We start from the raw sequence: 25,746 nt of genomic DNA, 5'->3' as shown, positions 1-25,746 counted from the left end.
TGCAATCTTTAATCAGAGAACGGTGAAAATAGAGGTTGCTCAAGAATTTTATGCCTGAGGCCCCAGAGTAAATACCTCCTTTTAATTTCCCTTGTTGCTCATATGCAGAGCCGTTCCAAGGGGAGGGGGTGACTTGAGGACTCCCCACTTTGATCAAATTCTCCACTTAGATTAGCTTTTTCATATTTGAGTCCTGGCGGGGACTCTGTAATTAATTTTTCCCCGAGCACCACCAGCCCTATGAACGACTCTGCTAATATACAGCATTTGATTTATCTGATTCGGCAAGGGAACGGACTGTAATAAATGGATTGTTAAATAAAGATTTAATTGTCTTTGAAAATCAGTATTTTACAAATATTTACAGGCGCATGTAGCACAACTTGAATAATATTATTAATCAAACTAGGTTTTCGTCATTTACATGCTTCAATATCCAATCAGTATAAGCAGATACTTTAGTGTACAATCCAGGCAGTCTGGGCCGAGCACAACCATACCCTGCTGATACAACTCCTACGACTACCAGCTTATCTCCTTCTGTCAACATTAATGGGCCGCCACTATCTCCCTGTAACGAAAAATTTAATAACTGCTTTTGAAAAAAAAAATAATTCAAAACTAACTGATTTTCGGTCCAAAACAATATTTTATTTTATGGGTCACCAGCTATCGTTCGACTGTTAGCCTGATCAATAGACCAAACATTAGACCCTTATAATGCTGAATTTTGTAACTATGAAACAAACTTGTAAGGAAATATGTGCCAGGGTTTTCTTAAAAGGGATGTTAAAATGCAAATGTTTGTGTGTTACCTCTTAAAATAGACTTAATGTAGATATTGAGTATAAGAAAAACTGACGTCTACCACATAATTGTTTATAAAGGGCCTTCTATTTTTACTTATCTTCAGATGCTTGTTTCCATCTCAACAAAAATTCTTTGCAAGATCGTTTGCCAATAAAATGTTTTTCAGAATCTAGATAGGTTCATCACTAGTAATTGCTGTCAATTTTCTCCAACAGAATTAACCGTTTTTTTAGTCGTTTTTAAGCAAAGTAAAAGTAGATGAATGAAGCAAATACAATCAAAAATACTGATCTTGAGTTATGAATTCTTGAGAAGTACAAGCTCTGTAAATACAAACTCTGTCTATTGAAAGTTTTGAATTTTCTTACTTTGAATTTCCTTTTCAATTGTTTTGTAAATAAACTGCAAAGACTTGGGAAACAACCACTAGACACAATATTTTTGTGTAATACTGTCAAAATTCACTGTAACATTACGATAAATTAAGAAAAACTTATATGAATCATTTTGGTCTTTCCTTCAGTCAAATCAGAACACAAATATAATGTTTGTTTTTTGTAAAAAAAAATGTCATGCCACAATGTCATGTTGTCTTATTTTTTACGAAATAAATGAGTAATATCAATTTGAGCTGCTTATACAAGCTCCCCTTAAAGCAATTGCGGATCCAGCACTTTGCAACATAGCAGCCTAGCGTTACTCATATTGAGATATGCATGCTTCTGCTTCTATTCGTCATTTATCAGTATTATATAACGAATTCTCACCATCTATTTCCATTATTAGGAAATTTATCAATAATGCTTTCTATACTTATGACAATATCACGGTAAGTATGAAGAATGGCAAGTCCGATGATTCTTTCCTCTGTCTTTTTATTTCACAGCAACGTTTCCAGTCTTCTCAAGGTAAAAAAAACTTCGTTCAACTGACGTCACACTGACAGATAAGGCCATGAGGATCTGAAAGTGCGTTGAAATATTCGGGAAAATATCAACATTGCGGCTGTGTATTTGTAAAGGTTCCCCTAATGTTTTAGGTATTCTACATGTTTCTGCGTCGCTCTCTCAGACGAACCCATCGAGCTTTCCATATTGTCGCTTCTCCAGTCAAGGCAGATTCACAAACCGATCGGAAAGTAAACTGATTAAAATTGCTTTCTAAGTCCAAAATATTCTTGTCCAACAGGGAAATAAAACTGACCGTCTATAATATACCTCTCCTGAATTGAATGGCACATTAACCCGAATTGTTTGCATTTTTGTCAGCCTTGGGACTGTCTTTTCTAAACCAAGCCCGGTTGTTACTTTAGTTACCGTGTCAAATGTTTTTTAGCTCGCTTATACTCTCACAACTCTGCAATTTTAGCTGAAGAAAAAGGTCTTTAACATGGCTTGCTGCAGATGCAGGGTCCCATCAAACTGCATTGAGGAATTTCGTCTTTCGATCCAGTGCGTTTCACACATACTAATTAGCTGTGCTTTCATCACTGTGATTAAAAAATAATTTCGCTTTTCAAAAACACCAAAAAAGCAACTATTTCTATTATACTGCGACGCAATATCCAATAATCCGGACAGACGAAGTTTTTGATACATTAGGATTTACAGCATGGTTCAAATATGGGCAACGCAGGGTAGTTTTGCTATCTTTTGAACTTCTTTTACAGCACCACATTTGAACTCATCACAGCACATCCATCAGTACCCATGCTTTCTAAATTTAGCCCTAAACGTCGAAGAAAATGAAACACACCATTTCCAAGCATTTTCCCTTTAATGATTAGTTCGAGGTTTTCAATGCTATTCGATGAACATGTTTCGTGCAGGTCTAAAAAGTCAAACGAAACTTCCACGTCTTGCGCAATTGCAATTGCAGCAAAGGGTAATACTTAGTTGTGATTAATGTGAAAAATGTGTTGTTTAATCAAAACCACACGGTAGAACCTCGCACAGTATAGTCGTGTAAGAATTTCTTCGAAAATCTCTTTAGCACCACATACAAATAATTCATTCAGTGTTGTTTTGATTAGATAAGTGCATTTGCACCTGAGATTTTCAAATATTGTTTTAAGTGATGTCACCACTTTTTATACCTTAAAAGGTTTTAAAGGTTTACTTTGTTTGTCAATGAGCCCTTCTCTGCAAATAATTGTAGATTGTTTCAATGGCCACGAAGAGCAATGTTCTGTCGATCCAAGAAAATAATTGATTTACAGTGGATTTCAATCTTGCTCTGCTTTCCTGCATTTTTGGCAGTGTTGTTTCGTTTACAAGGCTCAAAATGATTGTGTCAGGGTTATTACATTTTAGAAGGAAAAGCTTGCCTGCGTCAACTGAATTGGGGGGATACTGATTATTTTCATAAGACACTAAGTCTGTTCCAATTAGCTTAGAAAAAGTTACGGCGGGGCTCCTTACCAACTTTTTCGGTTGATTAAGGACTCCAGCCCCTTGGACGTTAAACAAAACACAATATTTACAGAATAAGCATCTCATCTTATTTGAGAGTACTAGCCAATGGAATTCTTTCAAGCGAGTATAACTGAAACATATCTTTTCATCCCTGCTCTGCTTCTAGTGAACTGAATAGGAGAAGCCGTAATTACATGATGGAATCGAAGAATTTGAAGTAATATATATCTTGTACGATCGTCCAGTTTTTCAATTCTATTGATACAGATACAGCTTCTGATATCATTTACGCAGAAAGCCCTTTTATTTTCAATGCTTGTGTTAGGCTTGGGGTTGCACACTTTAATTGATACTAACAAAGACTCATAGTTCTACCATTCATCAAAGCATTGAAATCACTATCAACGCTGAAATTCTCAGTATTTTTATCTTAGTTGTGCACAGAACATCCAATCATCTTGCTAGATAACCAAAAAAGTTGTCTATAATTGACTACTGTCTTCACTTTGAAATCACATCTTGTTTATATTATCTAAGAATATCATACATTTTAACCTCTTCTGGAATCACCACTAATCAAAAGACGTGTCTGCTATTGCAGTCATTTCAATAAATTGCTTTTTTACTGAAAAAGAAAAAGGTTTTGACAGGCACTCTTCTTGAAGGTTCAACGATTTAAGAGACGGCAGCAGCTACAAAATGCCTTGGAAGCTCAGGCGATACCAAACACAGGTCGATTCCCCAAAGACTTAAGGCTGGCAAATCAAGTGTTGCCAAACCCTTTTCAAACATGTGTTGATCCAAGTGTTGATCTCGCAATCAGGTCACAGAAATCTAATAATAGAACTTTTTACCAATGCCAAGGGGAGAGGAAGTCACCCTTACCTCCCACCCCTGGATCCATTGTAGACCTACAGCTAGTAAACTAGATTCATTCCTCTTTCTTTTGGTATATCATGCAGAGTTTTTGCTCGGAAGTTTCATGAAGTCGTGCATCAAGAAGTACAACCAAAAGTAAGCGATTTAGTTTAATACCCAAAATAACATCTTTTCTTTACATTTTTTCAAGTCACAGAAGGTGGTGGTTTAATACCATCATAGCCCTTCAATGATGTGATCTATCTTGCTCTCTCAAGATTTAAAATAATCAATTTCAGGTACATTGCCAAATCTCAAAAATGAGTTTTTTTTTAGCTTTGTCCAATTTTGTACTGAACACTTTGCCATGTGACATTTGCCTTTTTTCTTTATTTTACCTGACAGGCGTCCTTTCCTCCTTCTTCCACACCAGCACACATGCTTGACTCAGGAATTTTCAATTTCTTTTTATTTTCTCGAAACCATTCCTGGCACTGAGCTCTTTCTACAATAGGTAAGACGAGTTTCAACAGAGTTGAAGCAGGTGATCCTTCTGCAAAAAAAGACTTTCTTCATTTAATAAAAAACATAGATATTTGTCTTACAGGCTGACAGCCAATATGTTGAAATTCCTAATTTACACGTTTTATAATAAGTGAACATAACAATTGACAATATAAATATATTTGACATTGTTTTAAATATATATTTTGTTTTAAAACAAAAACTTTAACTTCAATGAGAATCTTTGTGACATGGCCTAGTTTACTTCAGTGCAGTCGTATTTTCTGGAATTTCTGAAAAGGCAAAATCTTCGCTTTAAATATTTCATGGGCGAAGCAATAGCATTTCAAAAGTAAAGAATGATATGGCTTCATGGATTATTGATTTTTTTTTTTTTTTTTCCAAGGCTCCTTTGTATAGAAGGAGGGATCGAAGTCGTTTTTCAACGTATGTGTGTCAAACATCAAATCAAACAAGGTGTGTTCAACAAAATATAATACAATAGTATTCTTAGGATAGAATGAATTTGTCTAGATTCAAGTTTACAACAGGATAGGGGACGGGACAGCTTCAGCTTTATAAGAAGTTAAAAGCTAAGCAGATTTTCAGTCCATTTGACTAATTTTCACATCCACCAAAAATCAAATAGTAAAACTATTACGAAAAGTTATTGCGAAGTTTTGACTAATATATAAATAGCAAGGCACAATTTTAATTATGAGCTTGAAAACCGAAAAAAAAGCTTCCTTTTTATGAATCAATAAAAAAAAATGTCAATCAAAAATGGACAGAAAAAAAATTCCAGAAAACTGCTTCAAGGAAAAGAAAGACACATATTTAGCCAAAGGTGAGCAGAGACAAGCTTAATATCTAAAAATTTTAAAAAGAGAAGAAATTATTGTCTATCGATAAATGAGACGCAAAAACGAAAAAAGATTGTAATTAATAACCTCCTCAAAGTTAATTAAAGTGACAAGAAATTACCAAAAACAATAGTCCGGCTACCCTTCTAAGGACACTATTTCAGATAAGACAAATCGTAAGGAAAGAATAACTTGGAAAAGTTTTAGTCGTCTTGGATTTGAAATTTAATGTAATCATTGGATATGATAATATAAACAAGTTAGACTGTACATTAAATCTGCGACATAAAAAATTAGAAAACCCTATTAATCAAGAAATAAATTCCCTTGCTTTGTTTTTGCTGAAGAAGTCTCAAGTCGAGGCATGGCGTATATAGCAAGGCAAACCTGTGTCCAGGCCAATTGTTTTAGAATAATTCAGGTAAAGTTATCAAGCCTCTCGGAGCCTTTCGTTGCTCTCGGAGACACCGTAATGTTTACACTAAATATTGAAAAATAATTACACATTTCCCAGTCGCTATGTGAAACCTATAATAACTTCGTAAAAATAGTTTATTTTAACGTTAGTGATGAACCTCGTAACTTACCACGGAGCAAAACTGTTGGTATATATGAGGTAGTAAACAATGATTGTCTGGAAAATACAACCCTTTTAGCAGTAGGGTCAACAGAAAATACTGGTGAAGGCTTTTCTATAGAGGGCCATTGAAAAGATTGCGAATTTTTTAACAGACTTAAGACTGGCCGTTTAAGCACAGAAAGAAAACAAATCGTAGAAAACTTTTGCCAAAACTGAAACGAGCTTTTACACCCAAACCTTATGATGTAGGACAAAATAACCTCCCCAGATTTAAGGTACAAATAGAGCCAACATGCTTATTAAATGTGTTAAACAATTTCCTTTAGTATTTTTAGTGACAGAATGTTTAAAGACACATATAGATGAAATGTTAAAAGTAGGAATAATTGAAAGGAGGCGATGGGAATGTACTGCTCTCATTTTATGCATAGGGAAACCGGGCAAAGATTGGAAGATTCTACCAGAAGTTTTGGGGGATGAAACCAATAGTCGATTTCTTTTAGATTTGAGAGCAATAAATAAAGCTATAAAAGATTCACAATGGGGCATTTGGAAAATTTCAGAAATTTTTTTGATTTTTCTAACAAAACCAACTTTATCTCAACCAGATCAGACTTTATATCAGAATGCGTTTAGTCACTGTAATCTAGCTGAAGAAAGCCAAAAATATTTTAGTTTTTCTAACAAGGGAATTTGTTAGGTGTTTAAACGCGTACCACAAGGGTCAGTTTTCTCATCTCGCACCTTCGTTGAATTCTTAATTTTTGGTCCTTGTGGATGGTTTATAACACAATATAGATGGCTCAGATAAAAGATAGCAGATGCATCAATTTAAAATCATTCTACCTAAAAAACTAATTATTGGAATCATTAGTTTCATGCACACAAGGCTTTTCCCAGGAGTACACATGGGGATTGCTAAAACCTTGAATAAGTTAAAACTTTGTGGTGCTTTTGAAAATATATGCTGCCAGGTTGAGGAAGCAATAAAGAATATTGATCACTATTTGAGAAGGAACAAAGTTAGTGCTATTTACCCTACTCTTGGAGAAAATATTTTCCCCAGCCATTCCTTTCATATCACACAGTTCGTGGTAACGAACTGTAGTAAGGAGCGACCCGGCTCAATAGTAGCCGAAACTCAAAAAAACAGAACTTTGATACCAGTAGTTACATCAAAAGAATCATATTTTAATGCTGGTTATAAATATATAAGCTTTAACAAGTTTAGTCTGACCCATCAAAAGTTACGAACCTGAGAAAATATGCCTTATTTTAGAAAATAGGGGAAAACACCCCCTAAAATTTATAGAATCTTAACAAAAATCACGCCATCAAATCCAGCGTATCAGAAAAACCTACTCTAAAAGCTTCAAGCTCCTATCCACAAAAATGTGGAATTTTGTGTTTTTTCTGTTTTTTTTTCCCAGGGGTGATCGTGTCGACCCAGTGGTCCTAGAATGTCGCGAGAGGGCTCATTCTAACGAAAATTAAAAGTTCTGGTGCCATTTTTAAGTGACCGAAAAATTGGAGGGTGCCTAGACCCCTCCCACGCATATTTTAACCCCAAAGTCAAAGGATCAAAATTTTGAGACAGCCATTCTGTTCAGCTTAGTCGAAAACCTAATAACTGTGTCTTTGGGAATGAATTAATCCCCCATAGACGCCAGGCTGCAAGTTAAAAACTTTGACCATTGTTTACATATAGTAATGATGATTACGAAGAGTACAGACTTTTTCAGGGGGACTTTTCGCGTTGGGATGGGGGTGGGTCGGGGGAGGGGGTTACGTGAGAGGATCTTTTAATGGAGGAATCTATCATGAGAGAAGAGAATTTCCACGAAGGGGCACAGGATTTTCAAGCATTATTTAAAAAAAAAAACAATGAGAAAATAAATAAATACATTTTTTTTTACCTGGAAGTAATTAGTAGCATTAAAACTTAAAACGAACATAAAATATTATGTATATAAGGTGGTTCGTCTCCTCCACAATACTTTGCTCTTTACGCAACGTTTTTTTTTTGGTGGGGGGTAATTTCAACTATTTATTTTATGGCCTTTGTGTTTCAGGGTCATTGTTAAAGATTTGGTATAAAATTCAAGCTTTAGTGTAAAGAGCGAGGTATTGACGAGGGGGGAAACCTCCTCATATACGTAACAAAAATAGACATATATAGAAGTTCGTTACGTAAGTTCATTTGTAGGGTAAATATGTTTGTTACTAACAAAAACGACGTACAAAAAAAAAATATTGTTGCATTTTTAAGTAACCAAAAATTGGAGGGCCACTAGGCCTCCTCCCCCATTTTTTTTATCAAATTGTCCGATCAAAACTATGAGAAAGCCATTAAGCAAAAAAAATTGATATGCAAATATCGTTTTAATTATTCATGTGCGGAGACCCAAAATCTAAGCATGCATTAGTTCAAGCACGATCATAAATTAAATAAAAAAAACAAGTTTTTTTTCATTGCACCTAAGGAGCGAAATTAAAACTTAAAACTAACAGAAATTATTCCGTATACGAAAGGGGTTGTCCCCTCCTGAACGCCTCGCTATTTACGTTAACGTTTTTTTATTGTTTTAAATAGTAGAATTGTGACAGTCAAACTTTAGTGTAAAGAGCGGGGTGTTGTGGAGGGGACAACCACTTTCATTTACGGAATAATTTCTGTTCGTTTTACTTGCAGTTAAAAAAAAACTTGTTTCTGTTTATTTAATTTGGTCAATGGACATTACGGGAATATTGCAAAATTGTGCACATGGTGATGAACATTTTATTATTGCGGTGGAACATTTCAGTAAATATACAGTCGCAGCACAAGCCAAAAACCTTACATCAAAATCAGTTATGGAATTTATAATAAGAGAAGTTATATTACAACTTGGGGGTATGGATTTTCTCTTATCAGATAACGTGTCATATCTTACAAGTTAAACCTCAGTGACATGGCCAAAATATTAGGATTTGAAATCCATCACTCGTCCGTGGGTTTCCCCAAGAAACCCACGATCAAACGGGATGGCCAAAAATAGAGTAAAACGCGTTAAAAAGAGTACTTACATACTACCATGATCAAACTCATTGGACTGTTTGGAGGCACAAACTTTTATACCGTTCATCCAATTAGCCTTAAACACTAGTATAGATGCTAGCAGGAAGGATACTCCCTTTTTCCTACTCCATAGGTTTGAAGCTAAATCAGTATTCGATTGTTTTTTCCTATCCAGGAATGATATTTTCGGAGGATGAGTCTTTAGTCTTTTACAAGAGGTTTTTGTCATTCGTCAAATCTGTATTAATGATTTAAAAAAGGTCGAAAACAGTCAGGCAAAACAATACAACAAGAAAATATTAGAAATTAAAATTTACTCAAATAACATAGTTTGTTATTCAAGAGGGTTCTGTGAAAAACAATTTCCTATTGCTGTCCTTACTTAGCATTAACCGAATTGTACAAGAATCTATTTTTGTTACGTGAGCTAAAAACTTGTAAAAGACGCTTGGTCAATGTTAGACAGCCCAAAAAATAAAGAACCCCGAAACCTTTTAGCAATGAATCCTGAAATAACGAAACAGAGGGCAAGAATAGGAGACAACCTTTTGATCCCTGTAACGGACGAAATTGGAGGGGAACAAACTAATGATACAATAGAAGGAGAGACCCCTCATACCATTTTGCAGTGTAATTTACAAAGAAAATTATTAAATCCAGAAAATGGAAGTGAATTAAAGAGTTTTCAGAAGAAAACAAGGTTGAGATATTTGATAAAAATAATAGTCTTAACTTATATGTGAACTTAGAGATGAACACCTCATATTTTGATATGGAAAATAATTGAGTTGAAATCATACCTGTGAATAATAGTGATAACATAAATGGAAATTCGGGGTCAAATATATCATTACAACTTAGTGTACCTAATTATGGACAAGAAAAAAAAGGAACTTGCGAAAGGAGAGCTGATATAAAAAGTGTAAATTATAAAGAGCCTAGCTTAAAGGATTTTCTTGCTGACAGGGTTACAAAACCTTAATAAGTGATACACATACCTTACTCTAAAGTCAGTTCTCCTAACGGCTATTCTAAACCGGTAGCTTTTGACACAGCACAAAACCCTTTGAAATCTACAACCTGAAGAGCATAGTACTGGGTTTTCTTTCTGTTCAAAGGGACATGAAAATGGTCAAGCTTTTTCAGTGCAATGCTGCAAATAACCGAATCCATACACCTACGCCTATTTGGGCAACCCTCACAAGACGAAATATTCCAGATCCTAAGATTATCAACTTCCTCTACGGGTACAGATTGGTGGGTGTGTAAAATAATTTACCCATCTCCCGATAAAAATAAAAAACACTTAACACTACACATCATTTCACCAAAGGAATTAACACTAACAAAGAAAGTTTAAATCACAAAGGAATAAGTGGGGAACCCTCTGGACGCTGACAAACACCGTCAAAATCCAAATTCACTAACTGAACTTAACAGTGTTTAGCCTTTGTTTCATCGATGGTGGTATGAAAGTTTAATCGTCTATGACTAAAGCGAGAAAATCAGCCCTCGGCAGGACACCCAAGGAATAAAGTTATCACAATATCAACACATCTATGGTAACGGGGGCAAAGCTCATATGGGGCAATAGCACTCCATATAGTAAGTTTACTAACCGTTTCAGGACTAATAGTGTCATGAGTGTGGAGGATTATATCCCCGTCTCGTGATAGAAGCAATAGGCATTTGTAACTGGCTATAACAAGTCTGTGATCTCAACTGAGAGAAATTCAACCCGTTTTAGAAATGGTACTAAACCTACTTACATAGATGACCTTGCTTGCAAGAGGTATAACCCTTAAGGGGGCCAAAATACATAACCAAACAGCCTTCAAGAATATTGGCCAAATATATCCAATTAATGGAGTCCACTAAGAAATATGGTATATTTTCATATTTTCAAAATGCCAATAATTAGTTTTTTAGGTAGAATGATTTTAAATTGATGCATCTGCTATCTTTTATCTGACTCATCTATAGCATGTAACAAACCATCCAAGTTCTGTTTTTAGAGTTTCGGCTACTGTTGAGTCGGGTCGCTCCTTACTACAGTTCGTTACCAGGAACTGTTTGATATGAAAGGAATGGCTGGGGAAAATATTTTCTCCAAGAGTAGGGTAAATAGCACTAACTTTGTTCCTTCTCAAACAGTGATCAATATTCTTTACTGCTTCCTCAACCTGGCAGTATATATTTTCAAAAGCCCAACAAAGTTTAACTTATTCAAGGTTCTAGCCTCCTAGGAAAAGCCTTGTGTGCATGAAACTAATGATTCCAATAATTAGTTTTTTAGGTAGAATTATTTTAAATTGATACATCTGCTATCTTTTATCTGAATCATCTATAGCGTGTAACAAACCATCCAAGTTCTGCTTTTTATATCAAAGTTCTGTTTTTTAGAGTTTCGGTTACTATTGAGTCAGGTCGCTCCTTACTACAGTTCGTTACCAGGAACTGTTTGATATGAAAGGAATGGCTGGGAAAATATTTTCTCCAAGAGCAGGGTAAATAGCACTAACTTTGTTCCTTCTCAAAAAGTGAAAGTCTGACAGTACATGCTTGTCCCCAGCCTGACAGTACATTAACCCTTTCAAGGTTTTAGCAGTCCCCATGTGTGCTCCTAGGAAAAGCCTCGTGTGCATGAAACTATTGACTCCAATAATTAGTTTTTTGGGTATAATGATTTTAAATTGATGCATCTACTTTCTTTTATCTAAATCATTTTAGGACATTGGAAAAGAAATTTACAAATAGAGAGTAATGCGTTCAGAAGGGGTATTTAGAATAAGAAGTTACCCATAGCCTGTTAAGACAACAACCAGACTTAGTTTTTGGCCATAGAAGAGGGCAATCTCACACTTGATTAATTTAAGTCCTTGTCAGGTTTTGGTCTTATTTATTGACTATTTTTATCGTCTTTGGCTTAATATAGCTCTTTGCTTTTCTTTGAAACCATTTGTTTTTGAAAAAGTGTTCTAATTCATCAAAGATAATGGAAGAAGAAACTAAGTATAACTGTTTTTTGTATATTTTTTTTTTACAGACAAATTTGATCTATATATTTGCACATTAGAAGGGATGGGGGTAGAGTACCTCTGTAGTTTCCATAATTTGGCAAATAAACTATTATATTTTCGTTATATTATTTTATATTTCATTATGATTGAGCGTCAGAAAAGCAGGGGCGCTACACCTTAAACCCACACCCTTCCCTAATGTGCAGGTATATAGCCCAACATTGTTTCTAAAGTATTGTATTTTAATCTTACTTTGGTAAACTTCATTAGGATTGAGCGTCAGAGAAATATATATGAAGAATATTAAGTTGGGGGTATTTCACACAAGTACCGTAATTTTCAGTAGATTTTATTTGTTACATACTAATAAACTTTAAGTGATTAATTTTACCATTTCGTTACATAATTTTTTTACAAGTACTATTAACAGGGATTTGGCTGGTGGAAGCTACTGTTGTATAAATAAGACTTATCTCCTTTTTCTATAACGTAACTCTTGTAAAAGTACACACTCAAAACCAATTTCCAAGGAGGGGGGGGGCTGAAATACCAAAAATTCCTTGACAGGTAATAGTTCTTGGTGGAGGTTTTGGGGGCTTCGTTCCCTCCTTAACTACATTATAAATTTAGTTGTAATATGTTTTTCTAATGAGCACATATGAAGTAATTCTGAAAGGAGTTCACTGACTCAATGAAAGTTACAAATAGTTATATGTAGCAGTTTTTCATTTCACATTAGAGACCTTAATGAAAGGAGGGCTTCTTTTTAAATTCTAGAATTTACATAAGCTTCGAGAAGATCCCAAATACTTTTTTTTCGAAAAGGTACAACGACGTTCCGAAAAACTATTCTCTTTTGTAATCCTCTTCCCCTGTCAAATAGTTTCTATGTTTCTGTTATGAGTGTTTTTTACTCATAGTTTAATTATTTTAGTGTATATTTTAATTAGAACAAGTTGTTTTAGTGTCAGCCATGTGCTTTCATTATCTTTGCTTTTAACACGTGAGATCAGATGAATAATTTGCCCGCATTGGCTTTGATATAAATTGAATTTTCTCTAACGGTGTAAAATGTAAAAGGACCTAGCCCTTATAGTATTCCTGCTATAGTATATATAAATTATATAGTATTATATTATATATTATATTATATAGTATATATACTATAATATATATATATATATATATATATATATATATATATATATATATATATATATATATATATATATATATATATATATATATATATATATATATATATATATATATATATATATATAATATGTATGTATATAGGTATATATATATATATATATATATATATATATATATATATATATATATATATATATATATATATATATATATATATATATATATATATATATATATATATATATATATATATATATATATATATATATACCTATATACATACTATTATATATATATATATATATATATATATATATATATATATATATATATATATATATATATAATATGTATGTATATAGGTATATATATATATATATATATATATATATATATATATATATATATATATATATATATATATATATATATATATATATATATATATATATATATATATATATATATATATATATATATATATTATATATATGTGTGTGTGTGTGTGTGTGTGTGTGTATATTTAGTTTTGTTGTCCTGCTGATTCATTCCCTTGGTCCAGTTTCCCCGCGGCTTCACCGCACTATTTTTTTTATTTTTGGTGATTTGTTATGGTAAGTTCTCTATTTGGCTGCTGGCTTGGAGTGATGTTTGGTAAGTCTTACATTTTTTTTATTTAATTATAAAAGAGTGTGATTGTGTGTAATTACAGCAATATATTATGGGATGTATTATTTTGTATAGTATTTGTTATTGGTTGCCCGGTAATAAGAGCTAGACCCTCAGCCGGGTATACCGTTTTTGTAGGTGTATTAGGTTTTTAAATAAAAAGAACCTGAACCTGAAAAAAAAGAATAGTGGGTGCAGTGAAGATGTCAAAAGTAGAATAGCCAAGCCCCAGGGTCATTTTTTCCACAGTTGAAAAAAATCGGGAAGAATAGGAAGATAACAATAGGCTGTATGAAAAGTGTAGTTCAATCCCACTTTTAGGGCTATGAGAGGAAGGTCGAGATGAATAGGGCATGTTCAAGGATGACAGATTGCCAAATAATTTTCCTTGCCAGCCAACCGAGAAAGCTGGTCTTCCCTGGTTGGGATGGGAGGCTGTTGCAAGGAAAGATTTAAGGGAAATTGGAACTTCCTGAGAGGGTATAAAGTGAAAGGCTTTTAACTGATTGGGATGGAGTAGGAGCATGCGTAGCTGTGTTGTCCTCAGTTGGCTTGGTGCTGTAGTGACTTATTAATCGTAGTAGTTAACTGATACTCCACATTTCTCTATACGTTCATGATAAATTTATAATCTTAGAAATTTAAATAGTTTTAATGTTTTAAATATTTGATTCTATTCACAGTAACACTTCGTAGTTATTTGGTTCTTAAATAGCCTTACGCAATTGGCTTTCTTGTCTTCATATTTAAGAGGAACTTTGCCATTTTTTCATTATAGCAAGCTTTGACTATTTTAGCTGGTTTTATCAACTTTAATCAACTTTGTGCGATACAGATTTGACTTACCTGCTTTGCTTTCGTGAGTCCAACCCCAGCCAGCAATCATTGCAACAGAACCAGTAGGAGGACTAGTGCTGCCACGGGCAACACATGCTGGTTTTACGTTTTTGGACCAGTTTATGTCTGAAGAAATTTGAAGAAGAGCAATGTCATCTTTTGGCTTTGGGTAGATGAAGCCCTTATGCCGCACAATGGATGAAACACTCAACTGTTGCGCATCCGGGAGGGATGAATGTATGTTATGCACAGCTGCCATTACTGTTAGTGAACTGGGACTTTTCCTTTAAAAGAGAAATAAATAAAAGGGATGGACTTGACAATGAATATTAATGCTATTGTGATTAGCCTCTCCTTGTTTTTTGATAACCAAAAGATTAGCTCAATGAGTTCCCTAGGATACGGCATTAGACTTTACAGTCCCTACCGGTGGTGCTCATCTCCGTTTCTTGGCCCTTCAGCCAGGAAGTGCAATGGGGGGAATATATAATTTATGATCGTTTTTAAACAATACCAGAAAATACGATTCCAACTTCACGGAAAATCCTCCTTCCCAAGGAGGTATCTTCTAGACAATTCAATCCCGGTTAAAATTTACCCCAGACAATTACTCTTAATATTTCCACACATGACAATATGTCAGCTAAGAGGAAGTAAGGCAAATAAAAAGAAAATCGTAAAGGAATCCTGGCAAATTCCCCAGTTTAAAATTTCCCCTCAAAAGTTCATCACCAGGGAACTTCCCTTCCCATAGAAGACTCTTCCAGTAGAAAATACCCTCAGCAGAAAAATTCATCCCCCACACCCATAAAATGTATGTACCCTTCCCAATAACAAATACTATACGTTAACAATGACCAAATCTAACATTTTAAAGACCTTTCCCCGGGAGTTTTGGGGTGGGCTATGTTATCTTCAAAGACATAGTTATGTCGAAGAGATAGTCAAAGATATATTTAGACCTTTCAACTATGCCAAACAAAATGGCTATCTCAAAATTTGGATCAGGCGATTTTGGCTGGGGAAAATGGGGCGTGGGAGGTGGGTTAGTTACCCTTCAATCTTATTGGTAGCTATAACTTTTTAAAAGTAGAAATTGAACTTTTATTTTTCATTCGAATGAGTCCTCTCCCAATGTTTTAGGACAACTGGTTCAACACGATCACCCTTGGAAAAAAAACACGCATCCGTCATCAATCCTCTGAAAAAAAATAAAACATTCCATATTTTGGCAAATTGGAGCTTGAAACCTTTTTTATCAGGGCTCTCTGATACGCTGAATCTGATGGTGGGATTTTATTGAGATTCTTTGATTTTTAGGGGGGTGTTTCTCCCATTTTTCAAAAATCTGGCAAATTTTCTCTGGTTCCTAGCCTTTGAGGTGTAATACTAAACTTTATTAATCTTATATAATTGGAATTAGCATAATATACCAATTCTTTTGAATATTTGTATTGACATCAAATTTCTGTTTTTCAGAGTTTTGGTTACTATGGAGCCGAGTTACTCCTTACTTATAGTTCGTTGCCACGAACTGTTTGATAATGAAAGAAAAGTTGAATGTCTTCATCACGTTTTACGAATGGAGAATGGCAGATTGCTAGGAATTGCGCTTTGTGACATTCATCTGGGTGACAAGCGAAAAACAAACTGTCTCGTACCAGGTAGGAAGAGGTCCCGAGAAAGGATTTAAAAGGAATTTAAACTTCATGGCAGGGAATAAAGAGTAAAGCATTGAACAGAGTGGGATGGAGGAGGAGTATCCACAAATGTGTTTGCCCCAGATGGCTTTGTGCTGCAGTAGGTTTGTAGAAGCAATAGCAGTAGCAATACTAGTAGCAGTCATAATCACAATCTTAATTTATAATCTTAAATTTTTAATTTATAATTTATTTTCATTTAAATTTTTTAATTTATAATATGATCTTAATTTTTAATTTATAATCATAATCTAGACATAATCTTAATTTATTAAACCTATTCGTGCCTTCTAAACCCTTAAATGTTTATAAACTCTCTTACTACGCTAACTTTTTTATCTACGACATTCAAATCAGCTGCGTAAACTAGATCTATCAAAATATATGTCTTATTATTAGACACTAGCAATTCCCTGTAATCTTTGCTGTCTTCCCTCTAGCAAAGTTTATGAAAATAATACATTTAATCAAACAGTTCGTGGTAACGAACTGTAGTAAGGAGCGACCCGGCTCAATAGTAAACGAAACTCTAAAAAACATAACTTCGATGCTAAGAGACATATCAACAGAATTGGATTTTTATGCGGATTTTAAATATATAAGTTTCATCAAATTTAATCTTTGTCATAAAAAGCTACGAGCCTTAGAAAATTTACCTTATTTTGGGAAATATGGGGAAACACCCTCTAAAAGTCATAGGATCTTAACGAAAATCACACCATCACATTCAACGTATCAGAGAACCCTACAGAAAAAATTTCAAGGTCCAATCTACAAAAATGAGGAATTTCGTTTTTTTTGCCAGAAGGCAGATCACGGGTGCGTTTTTCCAGGGGGTCATCGTATCGACCAAGTGGTCCTAGAGTGTTGCAAGAGGGCTCATTCTAACGGAAATGAAAATTTTTAGTGCCCCTTTTAAGTGACCAAAAAAATTGGAGGGCACCTAGGCCCCCTCCCATGCTCATTTTTTTCCAAAGTCAACAGAACAAAATTTTGAGATAGCCATTTTGTTCCACATAGTCGAAAACCATAATAACTACATAGTTATTATGGTTTTCGACTTTTTTCGACTGTTTTTTTAACTGAAAGTAAGGAGTGACATTAAAACTTGAAACGAACAGAAATTACTCCGTATATAAAATGGGTTGTCCCCTACGCAATCCCTCGCTCTTTACACTAAAGTTTGACTCTTTGCCACAATTCTACTTTTTAAAACAATTAAAAACTTTAGCGTAAAGAGTGAGGAATTGTGGAGGGGACAATCCATTTCATATACGGAGTAATTTATGTTCGTTTTAAGTTTCAATGTCGTCAAGATTAGTCTTACCCATTAAAGTTACGAGCCTGAGAAAATTTGACTCATTTCAGAAAATAGGGTGAAACACCCCCTAAAAGTAATACAATCTTAACGAAACTCACACCATCAGATTCAGCTATCAGAAAATCTTATTGTAGAATTTTCAAGCTCCTATCTATAAAAAAAAGTGTGGAATTTTGCAATTTTTGCCAGAAGACATCACGGATGCGTGTTTATTTGTTTGTTTTTTTCCAGTGGTGATCGTATCGACTCAGTGGTCCTATAATGTCACGAGAGGGCTCATTCTAACGGAAATTAAAAGTTTCAGTGCCTTTTTTAAGTGACAAAAAATGGAGGGTGCCTAGGCCCCCTCCCACGCTCATTTTTTCCCCAAAGTCACCGGATTGAAATTCTGAGATAGCCATTTTATTCATCATAGTCGAAAAACCTAATAACTATGTCTTTGGGGGTGACTTACTCCCCCACAGTCCCCGTGGGAAAGACTGCAAGTTACAAACGTTGACCTGTGTTTGTATATAGCAATGGTTATTGGGAAGTGTACAGACGTTTTCAGGGGGATTTTTTGGTTTGGGGGGAGAATTTGAGGTGAGGGGTACGTGGGAGGATCTTTCCGAGGAGGAATTTTTCCATGGGGCGCAGGATTTTCTAGCATTATTTAAAAATGAAAACGATGAAAAAATAAATATGAAAGTTTTTCCAACTGAGAGTAAGGAGCAGCATTAAAACTCAAAACGAACAGAAACTATTACGTATATGAAAGGTTTACCTCCTTGTAATACCTTGCTCTTTACACTAAAGTATTTTTAGTAATTTCAACTATTTATTCTACGGCTTTTGTGATTCAGGTGTCATTCTTAAGGATTTGGGATAAAATTTAAGCTGTAGCGTAAAGAGCGAGGTATTGACGAGGGGGTGAACCCCCTCATATACGCAATAAAAACATACGAATATAGAAGTTCGTTGCATAAGTTAATTCGTAAGTTACGTATATTTTTCACTATTGAAAACGTTCGTAAAAAATTAAAAGTTCTAGTTGCCTTTTTAAGTAATCAAAATATCGAAGGGCAACTAGGCCTCCTACCTCACTCCTTTTTCTCAAATATTCTGATTAAAACTATGAGAAAGCCATTTAGCCAAAAAGAAATTAATATGCAAATTTCGTTTTAAATATTTATGTACGGAGAGCCAAGATCAAAACATGCATTAATTCAAAAACGTCCATAAATTAAACAAAACAAAAAATTACTTGAAAGTAAGAAGCGACATTAAAACTTCAAACGAACAGAAAATACTCCATATATGAAAGGTGCTTTTCCTCCTCAACGCCCCGCTCTTTACGCTAAAGTTTTTTACTGTTTTAAAAAATGGAGTAATTTCTGTTCGTTTTAAGTTTTAATGTCGCTCCTTACTCTCAGTTAAAAAAAACTTATTTTTTATTTAATTAATCAAAGAAGACGGTTTAGTTGCATAAGCCCAAATAAGTGTAAATCTTATTGAAAGAAGTGAAAATCTGGTTCAATAAGAATATTTGTTGAAATTGGTTATTCAACACCCAAATTTCAATGGCGGGATTTTTAACTTTAAGCATTAACATGTTTGTGTGATAACTTTACATTCCTATGAAACGGTCTATTTTACTAACGAATCCATGCTAGGCACAATGGATTCAGGGGTGTACCTAGAGTTATAAGTTTAGAGGAGGGATTTAAAGAATGTTTCAACAAAATCGTCCACTATGCCGACAAAAGCGGACACACAAGGTAAATTTCTGAGGTAAATAGGTAATTTTTTTAAGGTGATGTATTGCAGTGGTGACATCTTGGAACCCCCCCCCCCCGAACACCTTGCAACATACTCACTCCTCTTACTTGTGCTCCTGGCTGGATATCATGGTTTTAACCGATATATTGGGTCTTTTACCCACACAAGGGAACACTCATTAAACAGAAATGTATGGTCTATTGTATTCTTTTTAGTTGTTTTCGTAGAAAATGTAAGTCCTTGAAGTCACCATACATTTAGAACATTGCTGCACTAGGCGTGTTTTGACAATAAATCTACTTTGACTTCATTTGACTCGCGTCTGCTGCTCTAAAAGTTGTGCATGAAAAAAAAGATTGTATAGTCCAATAACTGATTTCTTTTTTCCCGATATCCAATAATGATGACCCTCATTTCGACCCGATAATATCGGTCGGGCCCTAATATACATATGTATGTATAGATATATTCTATTTCTTATAGAAAAACGGGAATTTGAGATTCTGAACCAAAAGAAGCAAATAAATGAATAATTATCTCGTGCTTTTTTCAATTTTTTATTATAAGGACAAAAAAGGTGCCACATCAGTAACACTTATTGAAACTTTTTAGAATTTTTTGTCTTTTTTAAGTAAGGTAAAGTCGAACCAAAAGTAAATGAAGAGCTCTAATAAAAAAAAAAAACCATACTCATGAACACAATGCGCCGCTGTTAAAATCCATTTCTTGCTCAAGATGGCTCCTCCACACCAATGCATTCCCTTGATCCGAATTGATACAAGCCATGGAAACTGTCCAGGACTGGCCTCCTCTCCTCCGACTATTCTCCCATCTCGAATTCTCGACTCGCCGCATTCGCGGTCAGCCACTAAAAATAGAAAAATATGTATTCATGCATATGAAGGCTTTTCCTTCATATGCAAATGAAGGCTTTTCTTGAAATAAAGCAAAATGAAGGCTTTTCTACTTTCAGGCACATCAGTAACAAACTTTTTAAAACAACATCCTAATTATGCAATGCTGTCATATATCTTACTAAATACTCAAATTCTAGTACAACGTATGAAAAAGGCTTGTCAAACAGGTCGTGGCATTGAATTGTAAGTAAGGAGCAACTTGGCTCAAATTGTAACCAAAACTGAAAAAACGGACATTTGATAACTATTCATGTATCAAAAGAATTGGCTTTTTATGTTGATTTTAAGTATATAAAATCCATTTGCTTTAATGGTACTCAACAAAAGATACCCGAGAAAATTTGCCGGATTTTTGAAAGGGGGACCCCCCCCCCAAAAAAAAAAAAAGTCAAGTAATATAATCCTAATAAAAATCATACCATTAGATAGAGGGTTCAAAATATGGAATTTTTCCCCAATGATAAAAAAACCTGTTGTAGCACAGTGGAGATAGGGGAAAAATTCCCCAATCTCCTTACTGCCTGGAAATTACTTACTGCCTTATTTTGTCTTTCAAAGAAACAATCTCCGTCCCGCCATGCTAAATGGGAGTCCAAATAGGTCAGCTGCTGGAGCGAACCTGCCTGGGTGGATATTACAAGAGCTGTTTTGCGAGTACTTGCACAATTTAGTGAAGCATTCATTTGCCTCATCTGAGCGAGAAAAGCTACTGATCCTCGATAATAATGAATCGCATATTTCGGTAAACGCTCTGAACATAGCACAGGAAAATGGTATTACCATCTACAATATAGCGGGATTGGTTGGTATATCTTTCCACGTACGTTCACCTCTTCCAATATCCAGAGTGGATTTACCAAATCTGGTATCGCTTCCCTGACAGTTAACAACCTTCCTCTTCATTATCATTCCAGAGTAAGTCGGAACTTATGCAAAAGTTGTTCCTAGAGAACAATCTATTAGGGGTACGAAGTGTGGCTCAACAAAAGAATTTATTGATACTTCAATTAAAAAACAAATTGAAGCTGAGGAGAAAGCAAGAATGGGGAAAAGTAGCAAGACCGAAAGCAGTCCAGCAAGTAGCGGTGAAAAAAAATTGCAATATGATCTGGACAGCGATGAAAGTTTTTCAATGAATAATGACTCATCTCTTCACCGACAGGAAAAAATGAGCAGCCCGAAGAGGACGAAGTATTTGATACTATTGCAGAGGAAGATTATGTGAAAGTGGTCTATGAAGGGGAATATCACCCCGGTGTTTTTCAGGCAGAGTCATGACTCAGCTAAAATAAGCGTATTAGACATGACAGGAGTACGTAAATGCAAGTGGCCTGTAAAGGAAGATTCCAAAATATATTCTCAAACCCAGTCCTTGCGAACGAGACAGTATCAAGACCATCCTCTTTCCTCATTTTTGAATATTGATAAGACAATGAAAGATGTCAGTTTTTATATTTTGTATTGTACTTTAGTTTCTGCAGCTTTATAAGCCATTAAACTACTTGTATGCATCCATCAGTGGCCAAATATGGAACAGGGTTACCAACTTGCACACTTTTCATGTGAAATGCACTCTTTTTTACCAAAGAGGGGAAGCGGAAGAATGAAAATGAGTCTTCTGGTGTTAGTTTTCATTCACTTTGAGCGTCAATTATTGGTAACTTCGTCAGAAGAGTAATCATCCCAAGGAACAGGGTAACCATCTTGCACACTTTTCATATGAAATGCACTCCTTTATGCTTCAGAGTTGATGCACAACCTTCGGCAACTCTCGCGTGTAAATTTTTTGACTTGCACTCTTTTTGAGCAAAAATCTTTTTGGATGTCAGTGATAGGCAACCATGATATGCTGGCTAAAATAGGCTGGCTCATATATATCTATATATATAAAAATAAGTTGTTTGTTGGTCCGTTGACTGACGTCATGTTTGTGTGTCGACTGACGTCATGTTTGTCGACTGACGTTATTATAAGGATTGAACATAATGCCGTCATGAAGTTGCTTGTCGACTGACGTCATGTTTGTCGACTGACGAAACTACAGACCGGGACACCGGGACACAAATGACGACCGGGACACTCAAAGAGAAATTACAGAATGGGACACCGGGACACAAATAACAACCGGGACACAGGGAATATAAATGACGACCGGGACACAGGGACACAACTACAACGGGGACGCCGGGGGCACAGGGGGGATATATAAACGACGACTGGGACACAGGGATGTTCGATTAGCAATCACCATCAACAAAGCTCAAGGGCAATCATTATAATAATGAGGTATAGATCTGAATACGGATTGTTTTTCCCATGGACAATTATATGTTGCATGTTCAAGAGTCGGTAAACCTGACAATCTATTTATATGCACAGACAATGGGACAGCGAAAAATGTTGTATATTCGCAAGTTTTACGTAGTTAAAAACATATATATATATATATATATATATATATATATATATATATATATATATATATATATATATATATATATATATATATATATATATATATATATATATATATATATATATATATATTCACAGGTGGGACACAGGGACACAACTACAATGGCACGTAACTAATATGGTGCGTAACAGCTATTATATGTATATGGCATGATTGGAAAAACAGTCAGAAATTATTCAACTGAAAGTAATGACCGACATTAAAACTTTAAACTTGACTTAGGCTAATGTTTCTGCTTGTGTTTCAGTGCAAAGAGACACGTGATTTTGCATCCATTTGGAACAGTTTTGTGCAAGCGTGACTGCTTCTTGCAGATCAGTACCAATTTATCACAAGGTACTGGGTAAGGATATCCCTCCATCTTAACCGACACCTTCTGCAGGGGCACTTCCAGCCATGCGCAGAGGGTTCAAAACTTAATAGTGTATTGCCGGAGGTTGTCTGCTAGAATGCTGACCAAATTACCAAACAAGCGTAGGGCTCGTGCTGCGAGCTGACAAGAGTTGGAGTTCCGATCTGTTAGTGCCAGAAGTCGGGTCTTCGATACGAAGTCGTACCACCTCGTTCCTTTAATATGCCTCAGAAACTTCGTTTGGCCAACGTCTATGTTATCACAGATAGAAGCAGCTACCGGCAGAAGCACCATAAAGGAGGACTTGAGTTACGTTAGTGTTGAAGGTCTGCATATTTGACTAATGCTGGGCTTTGACCATACAGAAGGGTATAGTATTGGCATAGCTAATTCAGCTTTACCAATGCTTGACTGAACTTCAGTTTCAACTAAGCCGGAATTTGACAGATCCAAGGTAAGTGAATGACTTGATTACTCCGACGGTGTGCCCTAATATGTTCAGTGCTGGCGAGTTGACCATGTCGCTAATCGGTTAACAATAATTATTTTATCTTCTCCCTCTTGTAGTCCCGCTTTCAGGGCTTCGTCAAACATTAAAACTTCAAAGGAACAGAAACTACTTCGTATATGAGGATGGATGCCCTTCCACAACCCATGCTTTTTACACTAAACGCTGACTTTTTGTCATGACTCTTTAAGAAAAACTGCTCAAACACAGGAGAAATTTAAATGGTAAGTAATATTAAACATCTTTAAGACTCCAGGGTGCAACAGTAAGGGGCATCCCCCTTTATATACAGGAAAACTTTTGTTCATTTTGAGTTTTAACTTGGCTCCTTACTTTCAGGTGAAGAAAAAACTCTTTTATACAATTAATTTACAAAACTTTTTCCACACAGCAAGCTTTTCAAAGAAAAGTAAAGAGCTCCATTAAACCAAAAATTTGCAGAAATAAATTCAAATAATTTTCCAATCGTAAAACTACCACACATTACCACCAATAAAAAAATGAAACCCAAAACGAACAGAAATTACAATAAATAACTGATTCAAACTCAAAACGGGTAAAAATTAACATGAGTAGCGCTATCAACCCCCATGCCTTCTCAAGACCAGAACATAATTTGCACTTTTCTATTAAAAAAAAAAGAAAAAAAAAAAAAAAAAAATAACCGTGGGGTATCAGTATCATATACAAATACTGAAAATTATTCCTTAAAGCTTCAAAAAAAAAATTATTTATTAAAGTAGATACAGTGAAAACGTTTAAAATATATTTTGTTTTCATTAAAGTGCAGATTATGGTCCGGTCTTAAGAAGGTGTGGGGTTGTCAGCACTACTCATGTTAATTCTTGCACGTTTTGTGTTTGACTCGGTTATTTATTGTAATTTGTGTTCCAACTGTTATCAATTTAAAATACTTTATAGATGTTTTCACTTTTTGATTTTAATAAATAAAAACTTGTTGAAACAGGAAGGAATAAATATCAGCATACGTATATTATACTGACAATTCACGGTCATTTTTTCATAAATTGTAAGTTATGCTCTGGTTTTGAGAAGGCATTGGGGCTGTCAGCACTACTCTTGACAATTTTTGCTTCTTTTTAGTTTATTTGTTGTAATTTCTGTTTGTTTGGGCTTCATTTATTTACTGGTAATTTGCGTAGTTTTACGCTTGGAAGACTTTTTGACTTAAATTTTGCTCATTTTTATTTTAATGATGTTCTTCACTTTTCTTTGAAAAACTTTTTTTTGAGGGAAAAGTTTTTTGAATTGATTTCTGTTCATTTTTTATTGACATTGTCTTTTTATGGAATTTGTTTTATATCTTTCGGGGTTTTTCTATAAGAATCCATAGTTCGGCTTGCTATTTGTACGTTGGGGAAACTTTATCACCAATGTTTAATCCTGACACAAATAGTATTGTTTAATTTAATTTTATACCTCCTCAAGTTAACCTGAGAAATAAAACATAATATCAATCCCAAAAAAATTCTTTGTACACCCTTTGACAACTTGGCTACACTTACACTCTTTCGATTTATTTGAATTGCAAGAGCGGAAGTGGTAATAGTAGTAGCACTGATAGTTTCAACTTAACATCAAAAGTCGTTCTCGATATATTGCTGATGTATTTTACCGATACCATACACACAGCGTATTTTGGTTTGGTATTAAGGAAAGATTAATTTTAAAGCAAAAATGTATGTAATGAGGCCATTACATAATTACGGGGGGTTGATATACCCAATATCCCTAGAGATAATAATTACTGGACTGTTCTACTGTGCTGAACAAAATGACGATCATAAAATTTGACCAGATATGTTTGAAAATGAATGGGCTTGTCATAATGGGTTTCGATTTAGTTCCAGACAGTTTAAATTTCTCCCAAATTCAGTAGCAACACTAGAAGTAGCAGTATAATTAATAGTAGGCTTGTGGCT

The 25,746-nt window shown here is 34.8% G+C and overlaps 1 protein-coding gene across 1 annotated transcript in view; it reads right to left on the bottom strand.

Moving 5' to 3' along the window:
• Positions 1 to 313: 313 nt before the first annotated feature.
• Positions 314 to 25,746, bottom strand: part of LOC136026772 (trypsin-1-like) — a 29,352-nt gene continuing 3,919 nt past the window's right edge. Inside the window, exons 2-5 of the mRNA XM_065703477.1 lie at positions 20,241 to 20,418; positions 14,781 to 15,055; positions 4,481 to 4,635; positions 314 to 571 (exon numbers count right to left, since the gene is read on the bottom strand). Of these exons, the coding sequence (XP_065559549.1) occupies positions 401 to 571; positions 4,481 to 4,635; positions 14,781 to 15,055; positions 20,241 to 20,418 (779 nt within the window). The 3' untranslated portion in view covers positions 314 to 400. The remainder of the gene's footprint in view (positions 572 to 4,480; positions 4,636 to 14,780; positions 15,056 to 20,240; positions 20,419 to 25,746) is intronic.

Source organism: Artemia franciscana, chromosome 5, assembly GCF_032884065.1.
Source record: "Artemia franciscana chromosome 5, ASM3288406v1, whole genome shotgun sequence".
NCBI classification, from domain to species: Eukaryota; Metazoa; Arthropoda; class Branchiopoda; order Anostraca; family Artemiidae; genus Artemia; species Artemia franciscana.
This window is presented reverse-complemented; position numbering and strand designations above follow the sequence as displayed.